Source organism: Orbilia oligospora (assembly GCF_000225545.1).
Source record: "Orbilia oligospora ATCC 24927 unplaced genomic scaffold scaffold00080, whole genome shotgun sequence".
Taxonomy (NCBI): Eukaryota; Fungi; Ascomycota; class Orbiliomycetes; order Orbiliales; family Orbiliaceae; genus Orbilia; species Orbilia oligospora.
In genome coordinates, this window is record NW_011645637.1 from 988,293 (window position 1) to 1,015,216 (window position 26,924).

Consider the following 26,924-nt stretch of genomic DNA (forward strand, 5'->3'; position numbering starts at 1 on the left):
AAATAATGGCGCGCGCAAGAGAAGATGTCGATGGTTTTGACAGTTGAGATTATTGAGGCAGTTGAGATGATGGAAAGAAATGGAAGCGAGAGAGCACAACTCAAGAGAAGAGGAAAATTGGGTTGTTCGCGCTGTCGAAACGCTGCGCCACCGCCATACAGCCTTTCCTCTCTCACAAAACCCGCCAACTGAAACGGTGGTTGCATTAATAAGCACTTGGGTCAAGTGTGGCTAGTGAGATTAGATCAGATCAGTAATTGATCAGATAAGATCAGTAACCCTGTATCCAAATCAGATAACAAGGCTTGGAGGGTCGACACCGCTGTGGCTAAATACAACAGCAACTCCAAAATAAAACCCTCCAAATTTGAGTCACACCCCGCAACCAGCGTAGCTATAGATACTTACCTAAGTACTTAAATAGCTAGTACCTCACCCCAATCCCAATCGCACCCTAAACCCAGTCACTTGCCCAACCCAATTTTGCTACTTTCCTTATCCATTGGCCGGCCCAACATCCTTAAAGCTATTCAACCAACACCATCTCAATACCACTCTCCCTTTGCTCTCTCGCTATCTCACTGCAGAGCACTCAAGATACAAAAAACAAAATGGCATCGTTAACTGCAAAAGAAAAGATCGCTCTGATCACACGCAACCTCCAGGAAGTTCTGGGTGAAGAAATCCTCATCGATGTCATCGAGAAACAGAACCGACCTCTCAAGATCTATTGGGGTATTTGACTCCCATCCCCTCTTATACCCCACAGTGGACATAGTATATAAGCCACCAGTACTGATTGAGATGACAACTGAATAGGTACCGCGACAACCGGCCGCCCCCATTGCGGCTACTTCGTCCCCATGACCAAACTCGCCCACTTCCTCCGCGCCGGTTGCGAAGTCACCATCCTCCTCGCTGACCTCCACGCATTCCTCGATAACATGAAAGCCCCCATAGAACTAGTCCAACACCGAGCCAGATACTACGAATTCCTAGTAAAATCCGTATTGAAGTCAATCGGTGTTAGTATCGATAAGCTCAGATTTGTCTTTGGGTCGAGTTACCAGAAAACTGAAGGCTACATCATGGATATCTTCAGGCTGTCGAGTATTGTGACAGAGCATGATGCAAAGAAGGCCGGTGCAGAGGTTGTTAAGCAGGTTACTAGCCCATTGTTGTCTGGCTTGATTTATCCGTTGATGCAGGCGTTGGATGAAGAGCATCTTGGTGTCGATGCACAGTACGTTCTCCTCCTCCTCCTCTTCCCTTCTATTTTCTACTGTCCCTTATAAGTGATATTATTTAGAAGGAATTGTGCTAACTGAGAGGAAAGATTCGGCGGTGTCGACCAACGTAAAATCTTCACTCTAGCAGTCGAAAATCTCCCAAGTCTAGGCTACAAAACCCGCGCTCATTTAATGAACCCCATGGTCCCCGGTCTCGCAGGTGGAAAAATGTCGGCATCAGACCCCAACTCAAAAATCGACCTTCTGGACTCCGCTGCCGACGTTGAGAGAAAACTGAAAAAGGCGGTCTGCGCACCCAAAGAAGTTGAAGGGAACGGTGTCATTGCTTTCGTTGAGTATGTGTTACTGCCGATTTCGGAATTGGGGGCCGAAGATGGAAAGGCACGATTTGTGATTGAGAAGGATGGACAAGAGGTTGTTTATGAGACTATTGAGAAGTTGAAGGAGGATTATACCGCTGATATCGTAAGTATCCACAAATCAAATAAAATATTTGGGAGAGAATATACTCACTGACCTTCTTAAAGATTGGACCCAAAGAACTAAAGGTTGCCACAACCCTGGCGCTCAACAAGCTCCTCGACCCCATCAGAGCAGAATATGCTAGCAGCGAGGAATTCAAGGAAATCGAGAAATTGGCTTACCCGCCTCCACCAGCTCCAGAGAAAAAGAAGAAGGAAAAGAAGATTGGTACTGGATATGTTGCAAAGAAGAAGGGTGAAGCTAGTGGGTCGGCCGCGGCTCCAACAGAAGCAATAGATGGCCTCAAGATCGATGAGTCCAAGTAGACTCTCGTCCCTTATTTACTAGATACTTATATATGTCAAATATATATTCTAGAGTCCAGACCAATTCTAGAGAAGTGTATACATGTAATACCAATACCTCATTGCATGCCACAGCGTTATCATTATAATTACTATCATTATTACTATTATACCCTTGAATTTTAAAGTATAATAAGATGTTCATTATTATAGAAGTTCGATTATATTACCAGTCATAGAGAAATACAATGATGCCTGTCTAAAACGCCGAGTCCAAACTCCCAATGTCCTATATAAACACCCATCTACCCCTATAATCCTCCGTATATCAATGCAACATCTCCAGGATGCTATTTTAAAGAAAAACACCCTCTGACTCCGTATATAAAACGCTAAAAACAAGACATCCAACAAAAATACCCGTCCATCGAGTACAAATCACGACAAAGTATGGGTGGAATCATATTTTATCTAAACCTTCCCTTCCCAGGTTTGATTAACGCTTTATTCAACGCCGCGTTTCTAAAGACCTTGCTCGCGGGATCTTTCCCAACCCTCCCGCTCATAACTCCCGAAAAACTTCTTCCTTTATCCAACATCCTCAACTTTCCGATATCCTCACTCCTAACATTCGCAAACCCAATCTGTCGCTTTTCTTTCTGCTCATTGTGTTTCTTCATAGCCTTTTTCAATTCATCGACTTGCTCTTTTTCTTTAGCAAGTTTTTCTTCTCGTAGGTTGAAATATAAAGACGACCAATCCGTGTTGTTTATGATTTCTCGGGCTTCGGGTGAGTCTCCAGACTCTAAGGGATTTAGGAACCTGTGGAGTGTAGATTCCCCGATATCGCGGAGGATGAAGAGTTGCCAGAGTTCGTTGATTTCGGGGACTAATTGAGAGCAGTTTTCTTCAATAGTTTTCTGTTATTCCGATAAATTCCAGAATTTAGCATAGCTCCTTCAAAATCGGTTTCCTGGAGGCTGGGCAACAAAGAGGGAACGTACCAGTTTGTCAGGGCATTCGACTCGCATAAGGATCGGTTTGACGATACTATAGGGTAAATCTCCGATATCATCGATCACTAATCATCTTGTATTAACTTCTGTATTATGATGTAGGTGCAGAAAGGAAGGAAAAGGAGGGGAAGGGATAAATACCGTTGATATGTCGAATACAAACTCGCTTTGCGAGCTCAAAGAGAGTGGGGATCGGAAATCCCGGTCCGACGTACATTGTGCAATTATTTATACTGTAGAAGAATATACGGTGTTGAGAAGCGATTTGATACGGCTAGAAGCCAAATGATTGGTGGAGAAACGAGTGATTGAAGATTGAGGATATATAAGGTATGCTGAGGTAGACAACCAGACTAGGTCGATGACACAGAGAAGTTGGAAGTTGACAGACACGGTTGGGAGATTCCGGATATACGCCGGGTAACGTGACGTTGCGTGGGTGATGATCGATGGGTGCTTGGAGATCGGCGGGATTGAGGGTATGTACCCGAAATAGACAAAAGATTGTTATTTATATCTTTTGCGCGTTGAGCGGTTCTTTGGGCAACGTGGCCGGCAGGGTCGTTTATATAGATATTGGGGGGCCGTCTCGGGAGGAGGCCAATTCAGGATCCGAATTCCTGTACTATATAAGTAAGTAGCTAAGAGTCGAACCCCGGTTGTTATTCGATATCGGGAAATCTCGAGTCGGTTTGTTGCGACAGTACAGTTATAACGTTATGCAGAGAGTTGTAGCAGACAGCTCTGAACGTCAGGGAGAAAGTGAGAGAAATAATTGGATTAGATATTAGCTGACGTTGAATGAAGTGGATGGATAATCGTCGTCGCCGTCGCTTTCGCGGGGGGTGAAGATGGCGGCGCGGCGGGATGTGGGTCTGGAGGTCATGATGTCGAGTTACTGTAAGAACAAACAAAGGCAGATGGATTTGACAGCAATGGGTTCTTTTTGGGGGTGTTCCTGGTCTATTGCGTGGTTGGTTTGCTTAAGCGAGGGACTTGGCCTTTGGGGGGCAGGGATTCTTGCCTGAACGAGTTTGAATTCTATTCTGTACTTACATACTTAGATAGATCCATATCTATATCTAGCACAAGACTACAGTAGGTACTTAGCTATCGATCCTTAGTCCTTCCAGGAGCATTTATTTTTAAAGTATAATAAATTTTATCGGTAAACGCTGACTCATTCAATATATGGAGCTCATTTAGCTCATAGTCAATGATCAGTGCTTAATTATAACAGGAAGATCGAAGAATTCGAACGTTTAATTTCAGATTGAACTACACTATTGCATACGCATGTTATATCTCAATTTCACACGACTACTAAGTAAGTAATTAATTGGTATTAATGTCTTATTGAATAAAGGTTCTAAGATACTAGTATGTCAGCAGTGTGCCGAAGCGTTTTAATACAAGACTAACTATATAGTATGTAAATCTAACCACCAGCCGCCGCACTGTCTAGCCATGGATGTGTATGTTTGTTTTTAATTTTATGATTTGATTTGATTGGTTGCAAGATCAAGATCAATCGGAATTTACGACTATAAATCGATAGAAGGCATAGACTTAAACAGTTCGACTTTGGATGCATGTCGTGACCTACAGGCACCTGATATGTCGACATCGTGAGGGAAATTTAATAAGTCTTTCATGTCTGATACTCAAAGGGTGTATGGGAATCCATTCTAAATGTTACTGGCTACCCACCTACCTAGTTACTTAAGTAGCTAGAAATATAGACACATATAACTATGTTTATAATATAAATAGTGCTACCAACATTGATATTGCTAGAAGGTAAGAAGCAGAATGTTATAAGAATCTTGCCAATCGGTTCTATAGATCTAGTACTATAGTGCTACTTATAAAAATATCTATAGGGAGCCGGTTCGCGCGACGGGGTCAATATTATTGCATCCGTAATATAAACAGGGTCAAAAAAGAGATATTAATATTCCTCAAGAGCTAGCAAATATAAACGAAGATGCAGGGATGGAGAATTTAAACAGCTGCTTAAAAGTCAAGAGAAGAAATTTTATTCTTTTTACTGATCTATGGCTATGAATATTGAACTTCGAGTTCTGCATACATGGAATGAAATGACTCTAACTGAAGCCCGCAGCACGCAATCTAAAGTCATAGTGGCGGCGACCAGATCTGGAAATTAGCCTATATATAATACTATGGAGCCTCGTACGGAGCTATAGCTGGCCATGGATGCATTTTGCATGGACTAAGTTTAAAATTTCGGCGTCTGGATATCCGGATTCGAAAGCTCGGATATCTTGGAAACAGGTTATATTCCCGGCCGGCCAGGGACACCCGCAGCCGAAGAAGACAAGATTCCCAAGCTTTCATACCGTTATAATTACCTAAAGATGAAACGAATTCCGCCTTTAAATCGTACTCAGGTCTCATATTCATGTCGTCTTGTACTAAAAGATCGAAATATTCCAACACTCTCGAGATCTTGCTGAGTTGTGTATGAATATCAAGTACTGGAGTTAAACTTTATACTTACAGAATGAGTTCTCTCAGCCGTTTGGTTGATTTATAAAATTTAATTCAAGCCTAGTTTCCCACTTATTCACGCTTAAACTTACACATTTAGGCGTATATTCGAATATTCTGAGGTTATCTAGGGTTAGATCTTACAAATACAGTACGTTGGGGCTGGAAGCCAAGTATTTTGATATCCTACTATTATCACCATTCGGTCACCCCTAACTTCCTTTGGGCATCTGCTCCCGCGCCAGGTACCTTCATTGTCCGTTTAGTATGCACTCAGGTCGTATGATACTGCCCAAAAAAGAAAATATACCCGTTTCGTCGGCGATAAAATAAAGATAAACCCAACATGATGGATTCTAGAACTGTAACCGACTTATCTAGTCTGCATGTCCCAGATCCCGTACTACTTGATTGCTGTTGAACTTGACTGATGCACTTAAACTATGTACATATATGTATGGACCCCTTTCTGTAGGGTTTATACATGCGCGGCGGCGGGGGAATAGGGAAGTATGGGGCCATTCGGATATTTATGCATGCGGGTTGGAATAGGGAAGTATAGACGTCGAAAGAGAAGGGCTTCTAGTTTGGGTTCTATCTTCACGTTCTGGAACATGGGTTTTGGGTATCGGCTGGAGGATCAGTAGAAGAGGTGGTATAACCCCATAAACTACAAGATAGAGAGGGATCCATGATCAATTTATAATTTTTCTTCGAGGAAGGGGGAAAGGTATAGGTGACTACCTTGCATGCTGGATTCCACGACGGAACGGCCCTGTCGACATTAATTTATATTAAACTTGGCATCTGTATACCTCTTATATGTTACCTGGCAGCGGCCGACGCCGCGACACAGCAACCTATTTAAATTTAGCTGCGTTAACCGATATTAGACCATACGGAAGCATATGAAATCGTATAATGGCCTGTATAGTCAAGCCTCCCTCGGAGATTTCTGCTGGGCGTTGGGTACATGCTTACTTACACAGTAGAAAACTTGGTGGTTGAAGTTCCAATCGGGTGTGATAACGAGAGGATCCGCTTCTTGACGGGAACAGGACATATGACCATGATCTTGGAGATTACATGGTATCATCTCCCCATATAAACGGCCCAAAGAAACCTCTCCAAACAACCACCGGACAACTTAAGAACCAGTACATGCCAGGAAATTAATTGGCTCGGATCCCAGCCTGAATTTCCCTTCACTCTCATTTGACACAAAAGAAACAAGAAGAAGCTCGTCAACGGCAACCTTCCAACAGTTCGGAAGGGCCGCCAAGAGTTTCGGCTAGCTGAGACGGTGATTCGATACCGACAGGCTGTTAGACCGTCTGCAGCAGCTCGCCTCCAGTGTTCAACTTTCGGGCAAGCGGGATATTTGCCCAAAACTTGCATCTTACATTTTCACATTACCTACAAACGAGCGAGCGAGCTGACCCTTCAGGCTTCTCCGTCTCGCGCTTGCCGAGAAAAGACATCCTTCGATCGAGTGGCCAGATCTCCGGGATTTATTGGACACAAGCGAGCGAGCTCACAGGCTGGATATTAGGCTGGCTGACTGTTAGTTACATAGCATTATAGTAAGGTGCTAAGTGAAGTTGGGCTTTGGGGGGAACTGGGCTGGGCGAAACGCCCCGTCAAAGGCATCGAGCTACCCTGGAAGTGTCTCAAACCGTCCGTTTTGATATCGTGATGATAGGGGGGCCCACATTTGATATCGCTAGACCTGCTTGTTCGGTGGGATTGGTGCTTGCAGCCTAGTTTTTTTTTACTCTTTGGCTTCCCCATATATTACTGGAGGGCGTCGAGACGATGCTCCTGCATGTCGGTATGTAAGTACTGTACATTACATGGCGAGTTATAGATTTCCACGTGCATGTATAAGACATGTACGTACAGCTCTCTGGATATGCAACGGTCAATTAAATCAGGGATTGCGACGACTTGGAAGCCATCTTTCCCACGGAAAGTATATAAGTCAGTACTTAGCATAATCGAGTAAATTTTATGTTATAGTATCCTGCATCTGCGCTGAGATCTCGAGAACTACTTACCTCCATGGCACTACGAGGCAAATGATACTGCAGGTTCAGCTGAAGAATGTAAGTTTAGTACCGTACCTGTAATTGCATGGAAATACGGTGCCGGGACTTCATTTCCTTGAAAAAGCGCAACATTTCTCCATCGTTTTGCGCCCTGGCTGCTGCAGGGCCAGCTTCGAGGTCGGCTTTTTCTCCACTAGCCGGGACTGAAGCTTTAATTCGGTGTATGCTTTTACCCCTCCAGAAACCTCGCAGCACCAGCCCGAAAGGGTTTATGAAACCGAACATGATTTTTATAGATAGAAACTCCAAATAGCAATGTTAATCCTGCTTGCTGCTGTGATTTTAATAGCGCGATAACTGCATGCGCCTGTCGGTTGGCATTAATGACTCTGGTTTAATAGTCGACTCCCCAGCTTTCCTTCCTCCTTCCCACCTACATTGCATACATGCAGCTTGCAGTCTCTCCCATCACAACCTTCCAATCCAACGAGCCTTAGAAACATAACGTACGTTCTTCGATCTCGCAGCATTTGAACTGACCCACTAGAATTATGGAGATTACATCACCCGTATAACTCCTCGACAAAGGACTTTTTTTTTAACGTTTGCGAATTTCTTTCCTCTGTCGGACGGGGTGGACAGAACATATTTAGGCTTTTTTGTGCTGTTGGACGAGTGCATCTTTGGGACTACCGAGGGCGGACAGCTTGCTGGGACGAATTCGTGGGGATCGATTTGCCTGCCAATTGAAGGCCACTGACTTCACGACTTACCGCAGCTCGCAGATTCCTGGATTTTCTGCCGGACTGGACTGGACTGGACTGGATTGGATCTAACTTGTATGCATATGCAGTCAATAGCACTTTACTTGGGACCATTTCATTTATATCGATTCTGGCCAGCAGCAAGCACAAGCAACACACCAATCAACTGCAAACCAACGTCCAGGCTGCCTGCATTCTACATGGAAGCTGTTGAATTCTTACCGGACCGATCTTGAAATTGTCATTGAACTAGGAGAGACACACTCGTTTCCTCTGTTAGCTCTGTTTTAATTTGATCGTCTGCGACCAACAGAAATAGAAGAGAAAAGAATCTCCGGATCAGAGTGTGAGGAGATACGGATTGGCCCAGACACTCTACTTCCCAAAACCTTAGGTCCTTTTACCCCCTCAGCTCAGAAACCTTATACGGAGACTCCTCGAAAGAGAGAGAGAGAGAGCTGGACAGGCAGACAAGGAAAGATGTCGGGAAAACGAAAGCTCATATCTGCTCCTGTCCTTGAGACAACTACCAATCCTCTGGTACAACAGCATGCTCAGAATCAACATACCCATCCAGCATCGCAGTCTCACCAAGGGCACCACGCACATAGTCTCAGTATATCTTCCAATTCCTCGGCCTTATCCCAAGGAAATCAGAGTTATCTAGACTCGCCGACGTCATTTTTCGCGCCAGACCAAAGCTTCGCATCTCGACCTTCTATTAGTGTCGCTGGCTCTATTACGCCAACTGCGAGTGGCAGACACGGTAGCTTTGCCGCATTCAATATGTCGTCCATCTTCTCGAGGGGAAAGCAGGGGAGCTCGAGTGAAAAAGACTTGAAGATATCGGCTCCGCGACCTAGGTATGTTCTTTAAATACTCGCCTTTTTTATGGCCCTTGCACAATTCTTTTTTTGATTATATCATTTTGGTTTGGTTTGGTTTTTGGTTTCGAACGTTTTCAAGGGTTTCCTGTTCGTCTACGACACATGGATAGCTGTTTTCCCAGTAATTGGGGTATTTGTGCAGCCGTAGACGAATGGGGCTGGTCCGATTGAACGAGAACACCTTTTTTTCTTCTTGTTTTCTTTCGAAAATTCCTCAGAAATTCCATACGCATTTATCGCATATAAATACGCATACCGATGCTATGCACGAGGTGCATGCTTTTGGAGGAATTGTTTTTTGTCTTTTGAATGCAATGCATTGATTGCTCAGGCAGTACCCAGAGTCTGCCTTCCGTTAAAGATAGGACCCGGGTAAATATATGCAATGCAGAACCCGGATGAATATCGAAAAGGAAAAAAAGGGAATGAGGTTCAAACGGGAACGTGCTTCTCTCCTCATCCATCCATCCATCCCACCTGCATACTCCGAACACATATCTCAAACAGGTCCCAGGATCATGGTCGAAAAGCGGGGGAAAAAAGAGAGGATATCTCTATTTGGAACGTCCAGAAGAGGACAGCCTGAAAAGAGAGAGGTAGAAAGAGAGAGAGGTGTATGGTGAAATTACAGTTGCACTCACCTCGTGAGATCTCAGGATATATTTTATATTATCCAGGTCATATCACAATCATATTGAAATGTGCTACCTCCGATTCCCTCTTCCCATCCCTCCCTCGTTCATGTCGGATAGCAAGCTCCCTTCCCCGTCAGCTGTGTTGGACGAGGAGGGTTTATGTCGGTACATACATAACATGGCTGGAGGGGGGTTTCTGCACCCTAGTCTCGACATCGGATCCATCGAACATCTGAAACGGGTCTGGGCGTGTGGCCCCAGCCCAGCCCAACGGCACAGCTTCTTATCGAGGCTGTTATTATCCCCCACTGCCGTTGAAGATTCCTGATATCATCCGAAGAGCTAGTTAGTGAATTAGCTACATGCTGCTACATTCACAAACTTGCATCTTTCCCATGTGGCTTTATCCCCTCATCCATGCAGTGGAATGTTCTGAGGAAAACGTTACGCTTTGATCCGCAATTACTCTGATGCATTCACCCTCGAGATATCCTCATTATCGTCATCATAATCATTGTTATTATCACCGTTTCGATACAGCTATTTGTGCTTATGCGAAGTTGAGGTTGCAGAGTATGTTCTTGAAGTACTTGTGAAATGTTATCCGTTCTCGATATTGCTAGCAAGCTTTCGATATCCGCATTTGTCCTGCCATAAGACATATTGGCAATCTCCCTCCCCTCTCCCTCTCTCTCTACCTCCATTCAGCCCTAGTATTTTTATCTTTTATTTCCCAATCTCCTTTTCCTTATTCTTTCTCTCCTCCTTTCGTATCGTCAACTATCGAACCTACAAAAAGATAGCTGGATTAATTTTTTTTTGGCAGAGTCGAACGTCAGGAATCGCACAATATCTCGCCCGGGTCTGCGTATCCGCCCGCAGCGAGCCAAGCTCAGCAACAATCAACCAATCCCAACACCGCCGCCAGTTCTTCCACCGCCATCCACAGAACCAATTCCATCTCTGAAAAACCTGGTTCTTCCTCATCGGATGCCTCCAACTATTTCCCTTACCAACCGATCTTTCACAGTAGGGAAGATAGTCAGGATTCCTCCACCTTTCCTTATGGCATGAATATGGCGCCTCTCGGAGATCATCGAAGGGACCTCAAGGTCCTGCAGGGTCCGGGCGGCGGCGCCAATGGCTACAGCAGCAGCAATCCAACCCTGACCCAAACCCCTCCGTCAGCTTCTCCTACTGGCCAGGCATGGAAGGCCGTCCACCACTCTTCTAGTTTCGGCAGCAACCCCCACGACTCGTCTTTTGGTGGTGTCTCCTCGGTTCTGGACGATATGGCGAAACTCTCCGGCTCCCCGGAATTCAAACAAAGCGATATATTCAGCCCTCTGAACATGGACGACTCTCCGCAGGCGGGCCGCAATGGGAGTGGACATCCCGGCAGTATGGACTTTAGCTATTCAGGAAACTCGATAGACGGCTACTATACCCCTGGGGACGACCGGCGACCGTCGGTGGCTTCGGTAAACACCACGGCATCTTCAACCGGTTCGAAGACCTCGTTAGGCAAGAGGCTCAACGGGAAGCTGCATGGCATTTTTGGTGATGCTGAGGGTGGTCATCACAACATTGTACATCACCCTCATCCGCAGCATTCTAGCACAATCCCCATAACCCCTCCCCCTGTTAGCCAGTCTGACACGAATCTTCCTGGAAATAAGCTACATTATGCTCCTACTGCGCCGGTGAATAATCCTTCTAGACCCAGAACCCCCCAGCCCCCATCTTCAGACGTTGTACCGTTCCTATTTCAGGACGCCAACGTGAGTAGGACCTCGCGTATTGTTGAGCGTTCCTTTATACGTCAATTCTTGAACTCGTGGCATTTAAATTTTGCGTGTGCGCTCATTCTCAGGGCGGTTTTGTGCTAATTTAAATACGGCATGGTTAGGATATCCAAACTTTCGGCGAGGCTCGGATTCAACCCGAATTGGTCCATGACAGACATCGATACCATCGAGACGAACAAAATGTCGACCCCAAATCCTCCGCACATAACTTCTTCAACAAGAAAGGAAAGACACCCGGCAAACCCTCATCCGGTAGGGATTATGACGGTGGAGCCAGTGATAGAGAGCTTCCCCAGCATCGCAGGGACTTGTTTTCATCATCATATGGTAATTCAACAACAAACCTGCCAAGGGCGAGCTCTCCCTCACCCTCCCTTCGTAGCTTGAATTCGGGTATGGGGTCGATCTCGAACGCAGCAGGTCACACTGCGGCCTCTACATCAGGTGGTGAAAAGGCGACGAAACGCTCTTTTTTGAAAGGGATGCTCAGGGGTGGGGGCAAGAAAGCAAAGGATGAGGAACCCGATGCGAATACTATGTCACCTGTAGCACCGCGCAAAGACCGACATCCCAGCATCAAAGTCGGGGAACCAGTACCGAGTTCCGCCCGTGGTGTACGCCAAGAAGGTCCAAAACGTGGTACAACAGCGCCACTTACCAGTGAGTTTAATATCAACCCAGCAATCTTCGCCCTCCCGGATTATTATCATGGACCTGGAAATGGTAACAATAGAAAAGCCCTTGGGAATACCACCCCATCGGGTAGTAAGACGAAGAAACGCGGCGACTCCTTCGAAAAGCCCCTCGGCAAAGATGCTGGCAAATATAACAATGTCGTACTACCGGAGGCGACAGGAAATCTGCTGGACATATTTGATTTGACGAATATGGAAGGTATTGTCGCCCAATCGCCGGCGCCGGCGCATCCTTCCACCACCGAGGCCTCGAAATCGAAGCAAAAGCAGGAAACACATGGTTCTTGGAATGCTCCCGACAGTTGGGCTGTTGGCGGTCGACAGCAGAAGGTTGCTGAAGCTCATCCCCAAGAGGTGGAAGAGATTCCAGAGGAAATACTCCGAAAACAATCGCTATCACAGGTATATTCTTCAAAAATCAAGCTATCAGTTCTATAAAAAGCTAATTTTTTTTGCTATAGTTCTGCATTCGAGTCTTCCGTGTCGATGGCTCCTTTACGACCCTTTCATCCAACATCAACTCAACAGTTACCGACTTGCTACATCAGCTCGGGAAGAAGTCATTCCTGCAAGATGATCTCTCAAACTACGTTATAATACTACGTAAGGGAGAGCTTGCCAGAATCTTGGGCTCCAACGAGCGACCTTTGATAATGCAGAAAAAGCTCTTGGAGCAGGTTGGATACAATGATGAAGATAGGGTCGATGAGATCGGTCGTGAGGATAATAGCTATCTCTGCCGTTTTACATTCCTTCCCTCGCGTGTCAGCGGCCACTCTTTGGTATGGCGATCCCATCCCACGGCGAATACATTCAAAACTAATGATTCCCTAACTTTTTTCCCTCAGGATCCTGATACCGGGTTCAACAATTATAAATATAACCACGTCGACCTTAGCGGTAGAAATCTACTCACCATACCTATTGCTTTCTACCACAAGGCCAACGAGATCTCCTCGTTGAACTTGTCACGCAATCTCTCCCTTCAGGTACCCCAGGATTTCATTCAGGCCTGTACAAACTTAAAGGAAGTCAAGTTTCGCAATAATGAAGCCTGGGACCTGCCATCAAGTTTTGCTCATATATCTCGCCTTACATATATGGATATATCTAATAATCGGCTCAAGAATCTCGGAAATGCTAGACTCCACAGGCACGAGAGCCTTGTGGCCCTGAAGATGGCTAACAATCGTATTCAGGAGCTACCCGAGGAGTTCTCAAAGTTCCACAATCTCAGAGGGTTGAACGTTGCGTCAAATTACCTTAATGCAATCCCACCATTAGTTTCGAAGCTAGTCACGCTTGTTGAATTGGATCTCTCATTCAATAAGATCAAAGAAATACCAGAGGAAATTAGCTCGCTTAAGGCCTTGGAAAGGTTAATTCTTTCCCACAATCAGATTGCAGGGGACCTCCCTGCTGGTTTAGCAGGGCTTCGAGTTTTGAAGGAGCTTGACATTAGACACAACAACCTCATCTCTGTGGACGTGCTTGGAGAGTTAGACCGACTCGAAACTCTTTACTCGGGTCACAATGAGATTTCAGCTTTCACTTGCGGATTTGAAAGAATCCGAACCTTACACCTCAATAGCAGCAAAGTCACAGCCTTCACCATCAAATCCATCACTCCAACTCTAACTTATCTCAATCTTTCGGACAACAAGATGACTGCTTTAGCAGATAACTTCTGTGATATGTTGCCGAACCTCGAGAAATTAGTGCTGGATAAAAATAAAATTAACTCCCTTCCTCCCCAAATCGGTAAATTGAAGAAACTTATTCAACTGAGCTGTGCTAGCAACCACCTTACCACCCTTCCAACCGAAATCGGCCAGCTCATCGATTTGCGAGTGCTCGACCTTCACGATAACGACATTGCCAAGCTACCATCCGAAATCTGGTCTATGATTAGTCTTACAAGTCTAAATCTATCTTCTAACGTCCTTACTGCCTTCCCCAAACTCCAGACGACGCAAGTGCCCGCGGTTCAACCCCAACCTGTAAACGATCCCGTGCAGAGCACTGAAAACAATGAGTATAACCCACTTCAAGTCATACACGAAACGTCGGAGTTCACATCTAATGGGCTTCTTAGCGCTGGGAGTCCAAATACGACAAGTCGAAAAGGTTCATTCGCTTCGGTCAACAACGCTCTTAGAAAGGCATCGATAGCATCGAAAGGGTCTGATGTCAGTACTGTGGTCGGAACCGGAACTTTTACGCCCCAATCTCGCAAGGATTCGACTGCTTCTAGTAGGATAGCTAACACCTTCGCTTCGAGCCTTCGATTCTTGTATCTGGCCGACAACCGACTTGGCGACGAAGTTTTTGATGAAGTTTCGCTGTTGAGCGAGTTAAGGGTCCTGAATTTGTCTTACAACCGGATTTACGACATTCCTTCGCGAGCACTGACAAAACTAGTATGGCTCAACGAGCTGTACCTGTCCGGGAACGAATTGACCAGCTTGCCAACTGACGACCTGGAGCATATTGCAAGCTTGAAGGTTCTACATCTCAATTCTAACAAGTTCCAGACCCTACCTGCGGAGCTAGGCAAGATAAGACGGCTTCATGTTCTGGATGTCGGGTCAAATGCACTCAAATACAATATCTCTAACTGGCCTTACGACTGGAACTGGTGAGTATTGTGCCAGCTAGTATGAAGTTGCTCAATCTCGTTAACAAGCTTCTAGGAATTGGAATTTAGAGCTACGATATCTCAACCTTTCAGGAAACAGACGGCTCGAAATCAAAGCAAACTTTGCCACCAATGGTCTTCGAGAGCAACAGCAGAGCTTCACCGACTTCAACGCTCTCAAGTCTTTGAGAGTGCTGGGCCTTATGGATGTCACGACAACGAATCCTTCTTTCCCCGATCAATCTGAGGATTGCCGTGTGCGAACATCGGGAACGCAGATTAAGAACATGATGTACGGCATGGCAGACTCTCTTGGTCGAAGCGAGCATTTGTCGATGGTCGACATGGTTGTACCACGGTTCAGAGGAAATGAAGATGAGGTTCTTTTCGGCTTCTACGATGGACAAACGCTTCCTCACAGCGGTAGTAAAGTTGCCAAGTTCTTACAAGAACAGACAATCTTCTACCTAACTGAAGAAATGCGAAAGCTGCGTGCTGAAGAAACACCGGCTGCCGCGCTTCGTAGAGCTTTCCTTGCTATGAACCGCGAGTTAATGCTTACCGGACTTGCGACTCACGAAGAAAAGACTCATTCTCCACGTGATAGGCACCGCGGAACAAACGCTGGAGTCCAGACGAACTTAACGAGGGACGACATTCAGCTCGGCGCCACCGCCGCGCTCGTTTATATCAAAGAACACGACATGTTCATCGCCAACGTTGGTGATGCCATGGGTTTACTGGTTCAGACTAGCGGCGAGTATAAGCTTTTGACGAAGAAGCATGATCCATTGTCGCCCTCCGAATTGGAACGCATTCGTGATGCTGGTGGATACGTTTCACGAAGCGGCAGGGTCAACGACCATCTTGAAATATCACGTGCCTTCGGATATTTACAGCTTATTCCAAGCGTTCAAGCCTGCCCATCCGTTGAGCAGTGGAAGATCACAGAAGCTGATGAGTTTTTGATCCTGGCAAGCAAGGAGCTCTGGGACCATATGAGTTATCAGACGGCTGTGTATATTGCCAACCAGGAGAAGGGTGACTTGATGCTTGCGGCTCAGAAGCTAAGAGATTTCGCAATCGGATACGGCGCTACCAACAAAATCATGGTCATGATTGTCGAGGTCGGTGGTCTCGTTAAACAGCGCAGGCGTGTTGGAAGAAGTACATCCATTGTTCCCGGTATGGATGACGACCCGCGACAACGTGGTGCGCGTCCTCGCAAGGGTGATCTCGAAGACGATTCAAGATGGCGCAAATTCGGCCGAGAAATCCCACCCCCTGAAGTCGATGTATGCTTGGTATTCACTGATATCAAGGGTTCTACTCTTCTTTGGGAAACATTTCCTATTGCCATGAGGTCAGCTATAAAATCGCATAACGATATCATGAGAGAACAGCTACGGTTGGTCGGAGGATACGAGGTCAAGACTGAAGGTGACGCCTTCATGGTTGCTTTCCCAACAGTAACATCAGCACTATTGTGGACCTTCAACGTTCAGCTAACGCTTCTGTCGTATGAAGCTTGGCCACCCGAGATCTTGCGCTCGCAGCAGTGCGCTGAGGTTTGGGCGAGCGATTCGGATGGAGTTAAGAGTTTGGTTTACAGGGGTCTCTCCGTTCGTATGGGTATTCACTTTGGACAACCCGTGTGCGAGAGAGATCCTATTACCAAACGTATGGACTATTTCGGACCCATGGTGAATCGTGCCGCTCGTATTGAAGGTGTTGCAGATGGTGGGCAGATCGCGGTCAGTATGGACTACCTTACAGAGTTAAAGAAGGTAGACGCGCTGTACCCACACGAGGAAACGGCCACAGCGAGCAAGCCCAATGATTCGTTCGGCGATGTCACGTACGAGGACTCTATCCGCAATGATTTGAGAAACTTGAGAAACGCGAACGGTTGGATTATCAAGCCACTCGGTGAGAAGAAATTGAAGGGTTTGGAAAATCCAGAAATCATCTCTTTAATGATCCCGCCTTCGTTGGCTGGTAGAGAATCCGATAAATTGATCGAGAAGAGCCCACCCTCGGAAACTGGATTGACACCGGAAATGGTTCTCCCGCTTTACGATTGTACTTTGAGATTGGAGAAGCTTTGTTCGCAGCTGAATTCGAAGGGTCTCATGTCACAGTTCATCCTTGATGGACAATATAGTAAAGACATGCTCCAAAAGAAGATTCAGGAAGGAGGTACAGATCCGAGAATTTTGGAATTTGTGGAATATGTGGTTACTCGGATTGAGGTAAGCGTTTATTGATATTCTACTTTTCGTGTATAGCAATACTAACATTCAGGACTAGTCCTCGATTACGACCCTTTATCTTCGATCGATCATGAAGAACGTTCCCAACGTCGACGACAATGGCCCAGAGGAGTCTGGCCTTGGGTTCGGTTCATCTATCACTTCCATTTTGTCTTCCCTCAGAGTTTTGCTCGAGTCCGACCCGCGATTGCAGATTGCGAAGTCGGCAACTTCATCAAGAAGTAACAGTAATGCATCCGCGGTCGATAGCACGGTCACGGACGATTTCCCAAGCGAGGACTACGACGATTGTGAGATTAATGAGGCGCCTTTCGCAAATGTTTGATTTCAAAATTCTGTTCCTTCTGAAATTCTTGATAAAGTCAAGTTGACGAAGAGTCTCTGTTTACAAGGGGTTTCCCGGGCTTTCAAAGTCTTTTTGCTGCTGTTATTGTTTTAATAGTCTTTTTTTGTTCCCCTTTTGCTGTCTGGGGTGTACCGCTTTGGCCTGGCGTACCTACTCTGTGTATCTTGCTGTCCCTTCTTTCTTTTTCTTCCTTCACTCTTTTGTACTTGGGGGTTCTGGACAATGTGAAATTAGCAGGCGACTTTCGTTTCTGACTTTTACCTAACCTTTGATTTCCCCTTTACCCTTTTTGATTCTAATATGTTTGTACAGAAGTATTTTGAAAAAAGTGGTATACCGATATGCGATTTGTTCAGTGTACGAGTGTTTTTCTTTTCCTTCTGTATAACGTTATATATTTTGGAGTTCTATATCCACCTCCGGACTTTTGAATTGATCCGATTATCTAATTTATTTTCTTACTTTTACCTTTTTTTCCAACTTTTATTAATTTCAGTCCGGTAGAACGGCATTCCAGGCCCTTTGTGTCATCTGATTTCGTGGCTTTGAAAATTGGCGTTGATGCGCGGTGCATGTGGATGTTTTAACGTTATCAATTCCGTGTTTAATTCTGATTTGTTTCCTTTCCGATGTTATTTCATTTTTCGTCATTCAGGAACGTTACACAATTTAAGGCATCCCATAGGTCAGTTCCCGACGGCTTCCGCGTAGGATTTCGCGGATGTTCGGATTGAAGAATCTGGGGAATAGTATTGAAGTTGGTTGAGTAACATGAATTAGGCATTTTAGTGCTGATATAAGATGGATTACTTGGCATAATGAGTGCAGTGTAGTACCGTTTGATGCTGTAGAGTTCCTGGGAATGTGCCCCCCCCGGGACGCCGGGTAGGATTAACGTTAACTTGATGATGATATAGTGATTGGGAATTGACATTGAAATCAGACTTTAGGACTGCAATTAGACGGTCGTGGGCGAATTTGTTGGGATTCCATGAGATTTAGGTTCGTTTTGCGTATAGCGTACGGGGTGTAGTAGTAGTTTCTCGGGGCCTGTACCGGGCGCAATCAGTTATCGACTTGTAGCGGTTACTCCACAGTCTCGTTAAATGGAGCTGGTTTCTAGCCTATTGACAGTAAGCGATATAACTTATTAATTGAAGACTTAAAAATCAATGTTCTGGATTCAGGATTTTTATTAGGTTGTAGTTATGTGTAAGTCTAGATTTAAATCTAAAAGAACTGATCTATAAAAATTATAGGGAAAGTCTCCGAGATATATCTCCACAACAAGATACCGAGATAATTAATATTATAAATGTGTATACGTACGTTTCGAAAGTTTAATCTACTAATAGTTAGGCTCGGAGAAACCAGGCCGGGTTTGAATTTGACCTCCGAAGTCCGAGATTATAAATATTTGCATACGTCTACATGAGTGGTTTTCCTTGCGTGATAAGTCTCTTGTGCCCAATGCAATGATTCACCGGCCCGGAAGCTAAGATTGGTTGCCAATTAATTACAACAAACTCAACGCAGTACTGTTGGGATGGCGAGGCTCGGGGAAGGAATTAAGTTAGTTAACGGCCCGGATTATCTTCGTACTGGGTGGGAAGGGTTTCATGTGAATGTTACGAGAAACTAGGGCTTGCGGTTATTCCGGATAGCTAGGTAGCTAAGTGGGTTTATGCGGTTAGTTGCATGTATTGCGTGTAGCCGAATGTGATCTATTGGTTTCCATTGCATCTTACTGTCTGTTTCATTCTATAGCCTCTGGTTCTGGTTCTGGAGGGAGAAGATACTGGTTCGAATTAATAATGGCTGCTCCTCCCAGAAGGATTTACTTGGATATGGTAAGCTACGTAAGCTTTACACCGGTTTTCCTAAAAAGCTTCTACTCCCCGCCAGGAGCCTAGAAAATACTAAATACCAAATATCATCTCCACCCAGGGAAAAATATTAAATCAAAATGGTGTGCTCTGGAGAGGCTGTTATTATGTGTTTACAGCCCATTGTGTACGTGTGCATAAATATTATGTGGTTCGTTTAAGCTGTGCCCAATCCATCCGCTTGAACCTTGTTTTAATAAGTACAGGAGCTAAGCGGCTAGGGGATTCCGGTGAATTGTTAATTTATGAAGATTAATCTTGTACTTGCACATGCATAAAAAGCATATTAATGTGACATCTTTAATTCACAGTTCAAATTCTGGAAGCCTTAGGGGGTTGTGGAAAGGGTCCCGCGCCCAGGGATGTGAATGACTCCACCACGGTCTGTAGATACGTAGCAAGCGGGATTTCGTTTCCCCGAGGTGCATGACCCGGGGCGGTAGAGGCTTTTAAGATATAAGGCCAGCTAGCCGTTTTGGGGAAAGGGTTGGGCAGAGGAAATAGTTACTTCACTGTATGAGCCAAGGATAACAGGATCTCAACAATCGGGTTACAAGATGCATTTGAGACATCTCAAGTTAGCTGTACTGTGTAGGTATATATTGCATGAATGTCAAATTCGAACTTTATGTAATCAACACAGTAAACGGAACAATTACGGAGGGATATATAGCAAGCGTAGAATGAATATTTTTTTTTCTCTCTCTAAAAGTCTTAGTCCCTTTTGGCTACGGACGTTAGTTAGCTTAAAGCCATAGATAAGTAGAGTATTGATAAAGTATGGTGTATGATAGCGGCGGAGCTGTCGGAATTAATTAGAATCTGATGCAGACGAATTTGCGAGAGCTCGATACCGCGAGGTGTGGTATTTTGATCGACTTCGATCGAGGTAGGTACGTACCAGAAATGTTTTTTTTTTTAGCGATATGACATGAATCGTAGTTCGAAAAAAAAAAAAAAAGCCTTTCGTGGGAGTAATGTTACATAATAGGGCTGAACCTAGGCCCTCTGGAGGTATAATTGCCAGAAGGCCTGATAGTTTTAAGCATAAGAACTTTGGCTTATATGGAAATCAGCGGAAGCATTACCAAATTTTTGAACCCTTTTTTCTGCTTTCAAAGCTGGGAATTTGTAAGAATATGAATCCGAAGTGCGAAGTTCACTGAAAATGACGTCTTGAGAAAACTTCGGAACATTCTTGAAAGTGGAAATATTAAATGTGAGTCAAGTATCAATTATAGACTCGTCTGCAAGTATATACGTGTATGCCCAGCTAAGAGCTCTATACAGTACCCTACGTATCAGAGTAAGCACACGGAGATTCGGGTGTAAGAATGCTTCCGTATGAAGAAATGAAGAAAAGCCGAGCATCTCCCCACCCCAGCACGTCTATATGCATGTAACCCACGTTTTGAAATCCCTTTTTTGAACCAATACTCGAGTCAGGACATAAGTTTTGTAATGCCCGGCTGACAAATCCGTCCGTTGGAAATGTGAAAACTGCATGGTTAGCGGCCCACATGGCTGGCATGCGTCTGATTGGTCGATATCGGGAACCATCCCGGGCTCTTGCCCGAACTTTTTTTTTCTTGTTGACGAGACAACCTTAAATTTCGTCAAGGGAGGGAAAAAAATTCGATGAATCATATTGATTTCGATTGTTTGCTATCCCCGATTTGGAGTAGACTCTTGGGGGAAAGTTACATGGAAATGTTGGTTCTGGGGAGAAAAAAGATATTAGAATCTCGCTTGATTTTCATGAAATCCAATAAGTACCGATGCATCGTGATGGGATCATAATGAATATTATCGTTGATCGATCATATGAAGGTATACGTATGAAAAAAGAGTTACCTTTGGTAGGTAAACCAACAAGTAACTAACGTTTTCCGGAGTCGATTGGTGAGATCATGACCCCCCCCCCTCCCCGAAATCTGGCACATCATAACCGCGCAATGACGAAATCCTGCCGACGGCTGTTGAAGTTAAGAATCGGGAAATAGTGTTATCTGGCAGTTTCAATATTGCGATAGCTGCTCCGTAGTGTGCTCCGTATTCCGTAGTAGCTGATTAATCGATGCCGCCCCAAAGGAGACACATGTGAGGTTGTGCCCAATGACTAAGTTAAGCTCGTACGGAACAGCAGGAAGAAAGCGAAGGGGCTAACAGGGTTTCTTGTTCCTGGGCCTTATTGTGGATTGGGTCGAGGCAAATGTGGAGTTCGCGGGATCCCTGGGCATACATACACGGCGCAGTGTGTTAAGCAGTGTGGTGTTTTGGGGGCTCCCCGAAACCACTACAAAATTTATAAATGCGAAGAACCCACGCCGTAACTGGGTCTCTTTTCTATTTCTACCACCCTTTCATCACTATCACTGTGCTGTCTTGCCAACCTGTATATAAGCACGGACGGCTTCCCTCTTCTCCCTGTTGTCAATTGGACGCAGTTGTTTCCCAATTACTCAATAATATAATAATAATACAATAAATAGACGTATTTCATCTTCGATCCGATCTACTGCAACATTCAACACAAAAAGTCAACCATTTGATGGACCACCAAGACCCTGAAAAGCTGGGCAAGATGGAGGCGAAGGACCTCGAGAACTATCGGGAAGGTCGTTGGGGCGAGGAATCAGACCAATCCTCAGTTAACATCCAACGTGCTGAAGCCGAGTTTCAAGAGTATGTCCTATAATATAATAAATTCCTTTTCTCTAGTTGATAGCATCCATATTTTGGCCATGCGCTCTCCAGACCTTTCCATGTTCGCTTTTTTTTTTTTTTGTCAACGTGTTTCCGATGCATAGCGGAGTTCGAATTAGGGCTAACTCGGGCCGAAATATAGCATCCGACGAGAACTAAGTAATATCTCAGCCCGCCCCTCGTCACCACATCTTGGTCTGAGCTTGACTCGCTCCAGGAGGCGTGTTGCCGATGAAGAGAAGGCCCAGAAGGAGGTCGACCCCTCCGAGACAGAAGGCGAACAGGAACACGATCATGAGACCATTGATCTCGAGGACTACATCAGGCGTAGTAATGAACAGAAAGATGAATCAGGCATCCTCAGAAAGAAGGTTGGCGTCTCATTCCGGGACCTTTCTGTTTCTGGTACTGCCGGGGAGAAAATGTATGCGAAGACCCTAAAGGATGAGATTGTTGAACTGTTTGGAGGGACTTTTGTCAATATGGTTATGGGGGCCTTGCCTCTTAAGAAACCAGCCTCCAAAGCCATTATCCAGGGCTTCAATGGTGTCGTTAAGCCGAAGGAAATGCTTCTCGTTCTTGGAAAGCCAGGCTCAGGAAGTTCGACTTTCCTCCGCGCTTTGACCAATCAGCGACGGCCGTTCACTTCCATTGGAGGTGATATTCACTACTCGGGCCTTCCGTTCGAGTTAGCGAAGGGCAGATATCGTGGAGAGATCTTGTTCAATGATGAGGGTATGCTGCAGCTCTAACCATTGGTTTTCGATATAATGGTAGCTAACTTGATTTTTACTAGATGATATCCATTTGCCGACTTTAACGGTCGAACAGACTCTTCGTTTTGCCCTCAAAATGAAGACGCCAAAAACTCGGATCCCAGGGACATCTAAGGCAGCTTTTGTCGAGTCAATGTTGAACCTGTACGCATCTATCTTCGGAATGAAGCACACACTCAAGACAATTGTTGGAGGCCCATGGGTCAGAGGTGTTTCTGGTGGTGAACGTAAGTGGACTTACCTAGACCTAGACTCCCCTTGAATAAAAACATCCTGACCTTCCGACCGAAATATAGGCAAGAGAGTCAGTATCATGGAAGCTTTGGCTAGCAGAGCTACTATTAACGCCCACGATAACTCGACAAGAGGTCTTGACTCCTCCACCGCTATTGACTACATTAAATCCCTCCGAATCATGACAACTCTTTCCGAATCCACTACTATCGTTACTTTGTACCAGGCTGGTGAATCTATCTACCAGGAGTTCGACAAGGTCTGCCTCATCGATTCTGGTAGGCAGATTTACTTTGGTCCCGCACAGGAAGCCCGCGCATACTTCGAGTCCCTCGGATACGAATCCCAGCCCCGTAGCACTACCGCTGACTTCCTTACCTCAATCACAAATGCTACTGAGAGAAGGATTAGAAAGGATGCGGAGGGTAAGGTTCCTATTACTCCAGAAGAGCTCGAACTTGCTTTCCGGGAATCCAAGTACTTCAAACAGGTACAGGCCGAATTGGACGGATATGACCGCGAGCTCCAGGAGGCTGAACCGGCAAAGGTCTTCGAGCAAGCCGTCAAAAATGAGAAAAATAGGGGCTCCGGCAGGAAAAGCCCATTCGTTGTCTCTTTCTTTACTCAAGTCGTCAGCCTTACCCAAAGAGAGTTCCAGCTCAAGTTTCAGGATCTTACCACTCTCCGCAACTATATGATTAATGCGATCTTTTTGGCCCTCATTCTCGGTGCTTTGTTCTATGATATCCCTAAAGACTCCGCAGGAGCTTTTCTTACTGGTGGCGCCTCTTTCTTTTCTGTGGTTCTTGTTGCTTGGTTACAGTTCGGTGAAGGATTCCAGGTCCTTGCTATGAGAAGCGTTGCTTCGAAACAAGTCAACTTCGCCTTCTACCGCCCCGCCGCTCTTCTCATTGCTCAGATGTTGGCAGATATTCCGGCTATGACGGCTGCTACTGTTATCTATAACATCATTGTCTACTTCATGGTCAGCTTTAAATCCACCGCTGGAGCCTTCTTCATCCACTTGTTGTTCTCATGGACGACATCTTTTGTTATCACGACATTTTATCGCGCAGTCGCGGCTTGGAGTGGAGATATCAATACTTACGTTCAATATGGTATGGCCGGCCTCAATGTGTTCGCCTTCTTTGGTGGATACATGCAGAGTCGATTCAAGATGAGAGGGTGGTATCGATGGATTTCATATCTCTCTCCTGTTGCCTACGCCCAAGAAGCCGTCCTCACGAATCAATACTCAGGTGGTACTTTGGTTTGCGCTCCAGGGCAGATCGTACCCCAGGTCCCCGGAGCTTCTTCTGCCAATCAAGTCTGTGCCATTCCTGGGTCTACTCCTGGTGATTTGACATTCGATCCATCTACCTACGCTCAAGTTCAATTCGGCTTCACTAGTTCCCATATTTGGAGAAACTTCGGTATCTTGATCGGATTTTTTGCCTTCTTCTTGTTTGTTGCAATTGCTGGTGTCGAAGTTCTGGCTAAAGCCGAGAGCGGTGGTGGCCTTACGAAGCAGTACGTTCGCAAATCTAAGTGGATGTTCTGGAAGAGCAACAAGGGAGAGTCTTTGCCAACCACCAAGACATCTAATATCGAATCCGGCCCATTGACCAAAGTGTCAACCAAGTCCAACCCATCCGTCTTCACTTTTAAGAATGTCAACTATCACGTCTCCGATAAGCAATTGCTCCACGACGTTGAAGGTCTTGTCAAACCAGGTGTCCTACTTGCTCTCATGGGTGCATCAGGCGCCGGCAAGACGACCCTTCTTGACAACTTGTCTCAAAGGAAGCGTGTTGGTATTGTTCAAGGTGATTTGAGAATCGATGGACGCCCTCTCCAACCCGATTTCGGTCGTAATACTGGATATGTTGAGCAGATGGATGTCCATGACGGCACCGCTACTGTCCGTGAAGCTATTACTTTCTCTGGTACTCTTCGTCAGCCAAAGTCCGTTCCATTACAGGAAAAGCTCGATTTCGTCGACAAGGTCATTACTCTACTAGAGTTGGATCCAATTGGCGACGCCCTCATCTCTGGTTTGAACATTGAAGAAAAGAAACGTGTTACTATCGCTGTTGAATTAGCTGCTCGTCCCGATACTCTCTTGTTCCTTGATGAGCCAACCAGCGGTCTTGATTCAAACGGTGCTCTTTCGATCGTTCGGTTCCTACGAAAACTCGCCCGCGAGTCTGGTCTCTGCATTGTCTGTACTATCCATCAACCGTCCTCTGTTCTTTTCTCAAACTTCGATGAGGTTTTGTTGCTTGCTGCGGGTGGCCGTACTGTTTACTTCGGTGAGATCGGAGAAGATGGCACTAAGGTTCTCGACTACTATGCACGCAACGGTGCCAAACCTGCCGCCCAAGATGCCAACCCAGCCGAATACATCCTTGAAACCGTTCGCCCAGGTGGTTCTACCAACTGGTCCGAAGTCTGGAAAGCCTCACCAGAGCGAACTGCCCTTGTCAAAGATATCGACAGAACGAATGCTGAATTGGTTGCTCTTCCTGCCCCGGACCGTGACGGTGTTCCACCAACCTACGCCATGCCTCTCTCGAGCCAGACTGTCGAACTTATGAAGAGAACATGGCGTAACTACTGGCGTGATTCTTCGTACATCTACTCGAAGGTGTTCACCAATCTCTCTCTCGGTTTGATGGCTGGTATTCTATTCTTCCAGGCTGGTAACAGCATTATCGAAATGCAAGCCAGAGGTTTCTCTACTTTCATTGCCATTGTCACTGGCGCTACTCTCGTTACATCTGTGCAACCGAAGTTCATGGAACTCAGAGCATACTACGAAGCACGAGAGCGGAACAGCAAGATCTACTCTAGCCCTGCCTGGCTTACTGCAATGACAGTTGCCGAAATTCCGTATGCCTTTTTCACCACGGTCTTCTTCTTCCTACCATACTACTACATGGTTGGTTTCCCATCCGACTCCAACGTTGCCGGATACCAATATTTCTTGTTGGTCATGTACGAAATCTTCAGTGCACATATTGGTATTGTCATTGCCGCCATCTGTCCAAGTTTCGACATGACCCTGATTGTCAACCCATTGTTCTTTGGTCTCACTTTCAGTTTCACTGGTATCCTTGTCCCATGGGGCCAACTCGCCAGCGTCTTCCGATACTTCTTGTACTACGCCAACCCAATTGCATATGCCGCTCGCGGCTTAATTGGAAACGTTGTGCACGGCGTTGATGTTATGTGTTCGCCTCAGGAGCTTGTTACTTTCCAGCCACCTAGCGGGCAGACTTGTGCTCAATATGCTGGTGATTGGTTGTCTAGCACTGTGGGATACTTTGTTGACAACAATGCTACATCGGATTGCCAATACTGTCAGTTCAAGAATGGAGACGAGTATCTTACCTCAATCAACATCAAGTAAGTTTTTTCAGAACCTTTCTCAACCCTTCTAGAAGATATTTACTAATTGCTTGTCCATAGATTCGAGGATCGATGGGATTACTTCGGTTATTTCGTCATCTTTATTTTCACCAACATCGCCTTGATCTTTATCTCCTACGCTGTCGTTCGTGACATCCGCTGGGGTAAAGTTTGGGCTAAGTACTTCGGCAAGAAGCAGGAGTAATCATCAAGAATACTCCCTTCTTAAATTATATAACGAAAGCAAACTACATTCACTAATCGACTTTA

General features: G+C 45.5%; 5 protein-coding genes across 5 annotated transcripts; 4 read left to right on the plus strand and 1 right to left on the minus strand.

Moving 5' to 3' along the window:
* Positions 1-611: 611 nt before the first annotated feature.
* AOL_s00080g281 (uncharacterized protein) lies at positions 612-2,038 on the plus strand (the record flags this gene model as incomplete). The annotated part of the gene is made up of 4 exons (XM_011124656.1): positions 612-735; positions 820-1,243; positions 1,337-1,715; positions 1,778-2,038. The coding sequence occupies 4 exons, from the start codon at positions 612-614 to the stop codon at positions 2,036-2,038; spliced, it is 1,188 nt and encodes a 395-aa protein (XP_011122958.1).
* A 446-nt stretch (positions 2,039-2,484) lies between these two features.
* Positions 2,485-3,250, minus strand: AOL_s00080g282 (uncharacterized protein; the record flags this gene model as incomplete). The annotated part of the gene is made up of 3 exons (XM_011124657.1): positions 2,485-2,937; positions 3,022-3,098; positions 3,175-3,250. 3 exons carry the CDS (start codon positions 3,248-3,250, stop codon positions 2,485-2,487), a joined length of 606 nt encoding a protein of 201 aa, XP_011122959.1.
* Positions 3,251-8,839: 5,589 nt separating this feature from the next.
* Positions 8,840-9,235, plus strand: AOL_s00080g283 (uncharacterized protein; the record flags this gene model as incomplete). Its single annotated transcript, XM_011124658.1, has 1 exon — positions 8,840-9,235. The coding sequence occupies one exon, from the start codon at positions 8,840-8,842 to the stop codon at positions 9,233-9,235; it is 396 nt and encodes a 131-aa protein (XP_011122960.1).
* A 1,716-nt stretch (positions 9,236-10,951) lies between these two features.
* Positions 10,952-17,620, plus strand: AOL_s00080g284 (uncharacterized protein; the record flags this gene model as incomplete). Its single annotated transcript, XM_011124659.1, has 6 exons — positions 10,952-11,662; positions 11,791-12,786; positions 12,846-13,166; positions 13,233-15,022; positions 15,078-17,274; positions 17,333-17,620. The coding sequence occupies 6 exons, from the start codon at positions 10,952-10,954 to the stop codon at positions 17,618-17,620; spliced, it is 6,303 nt and encodes a 2,100-aa protein (XP_011122961.1).
* Positions 17,621-22,078: 4,458 nt separating this feature from the next.
* AOL_s00080g285 (uncharacterized protein) lies at positions 22,079-26,859 on the plus strand (the record flags this gene model as incomplete). The annotated part of the gene is made up of 5 exons (XM_011124660.1): positions 22,079-22,212; positions 22,376-22,968; positions 23,030-23,236; positions 23,306-26,651; positions 26,715-26,859. 5 exons carry the CDS (start codon positions 22,079-22,081, stop codon positions 26,857-26,859), a joined length of 4,425 nt encoding a protein of 1,474 aa, XP_011122962.1.
* Between the last annotated feature and the right edge of the window lie 65 nt (positions 26,860-26,924).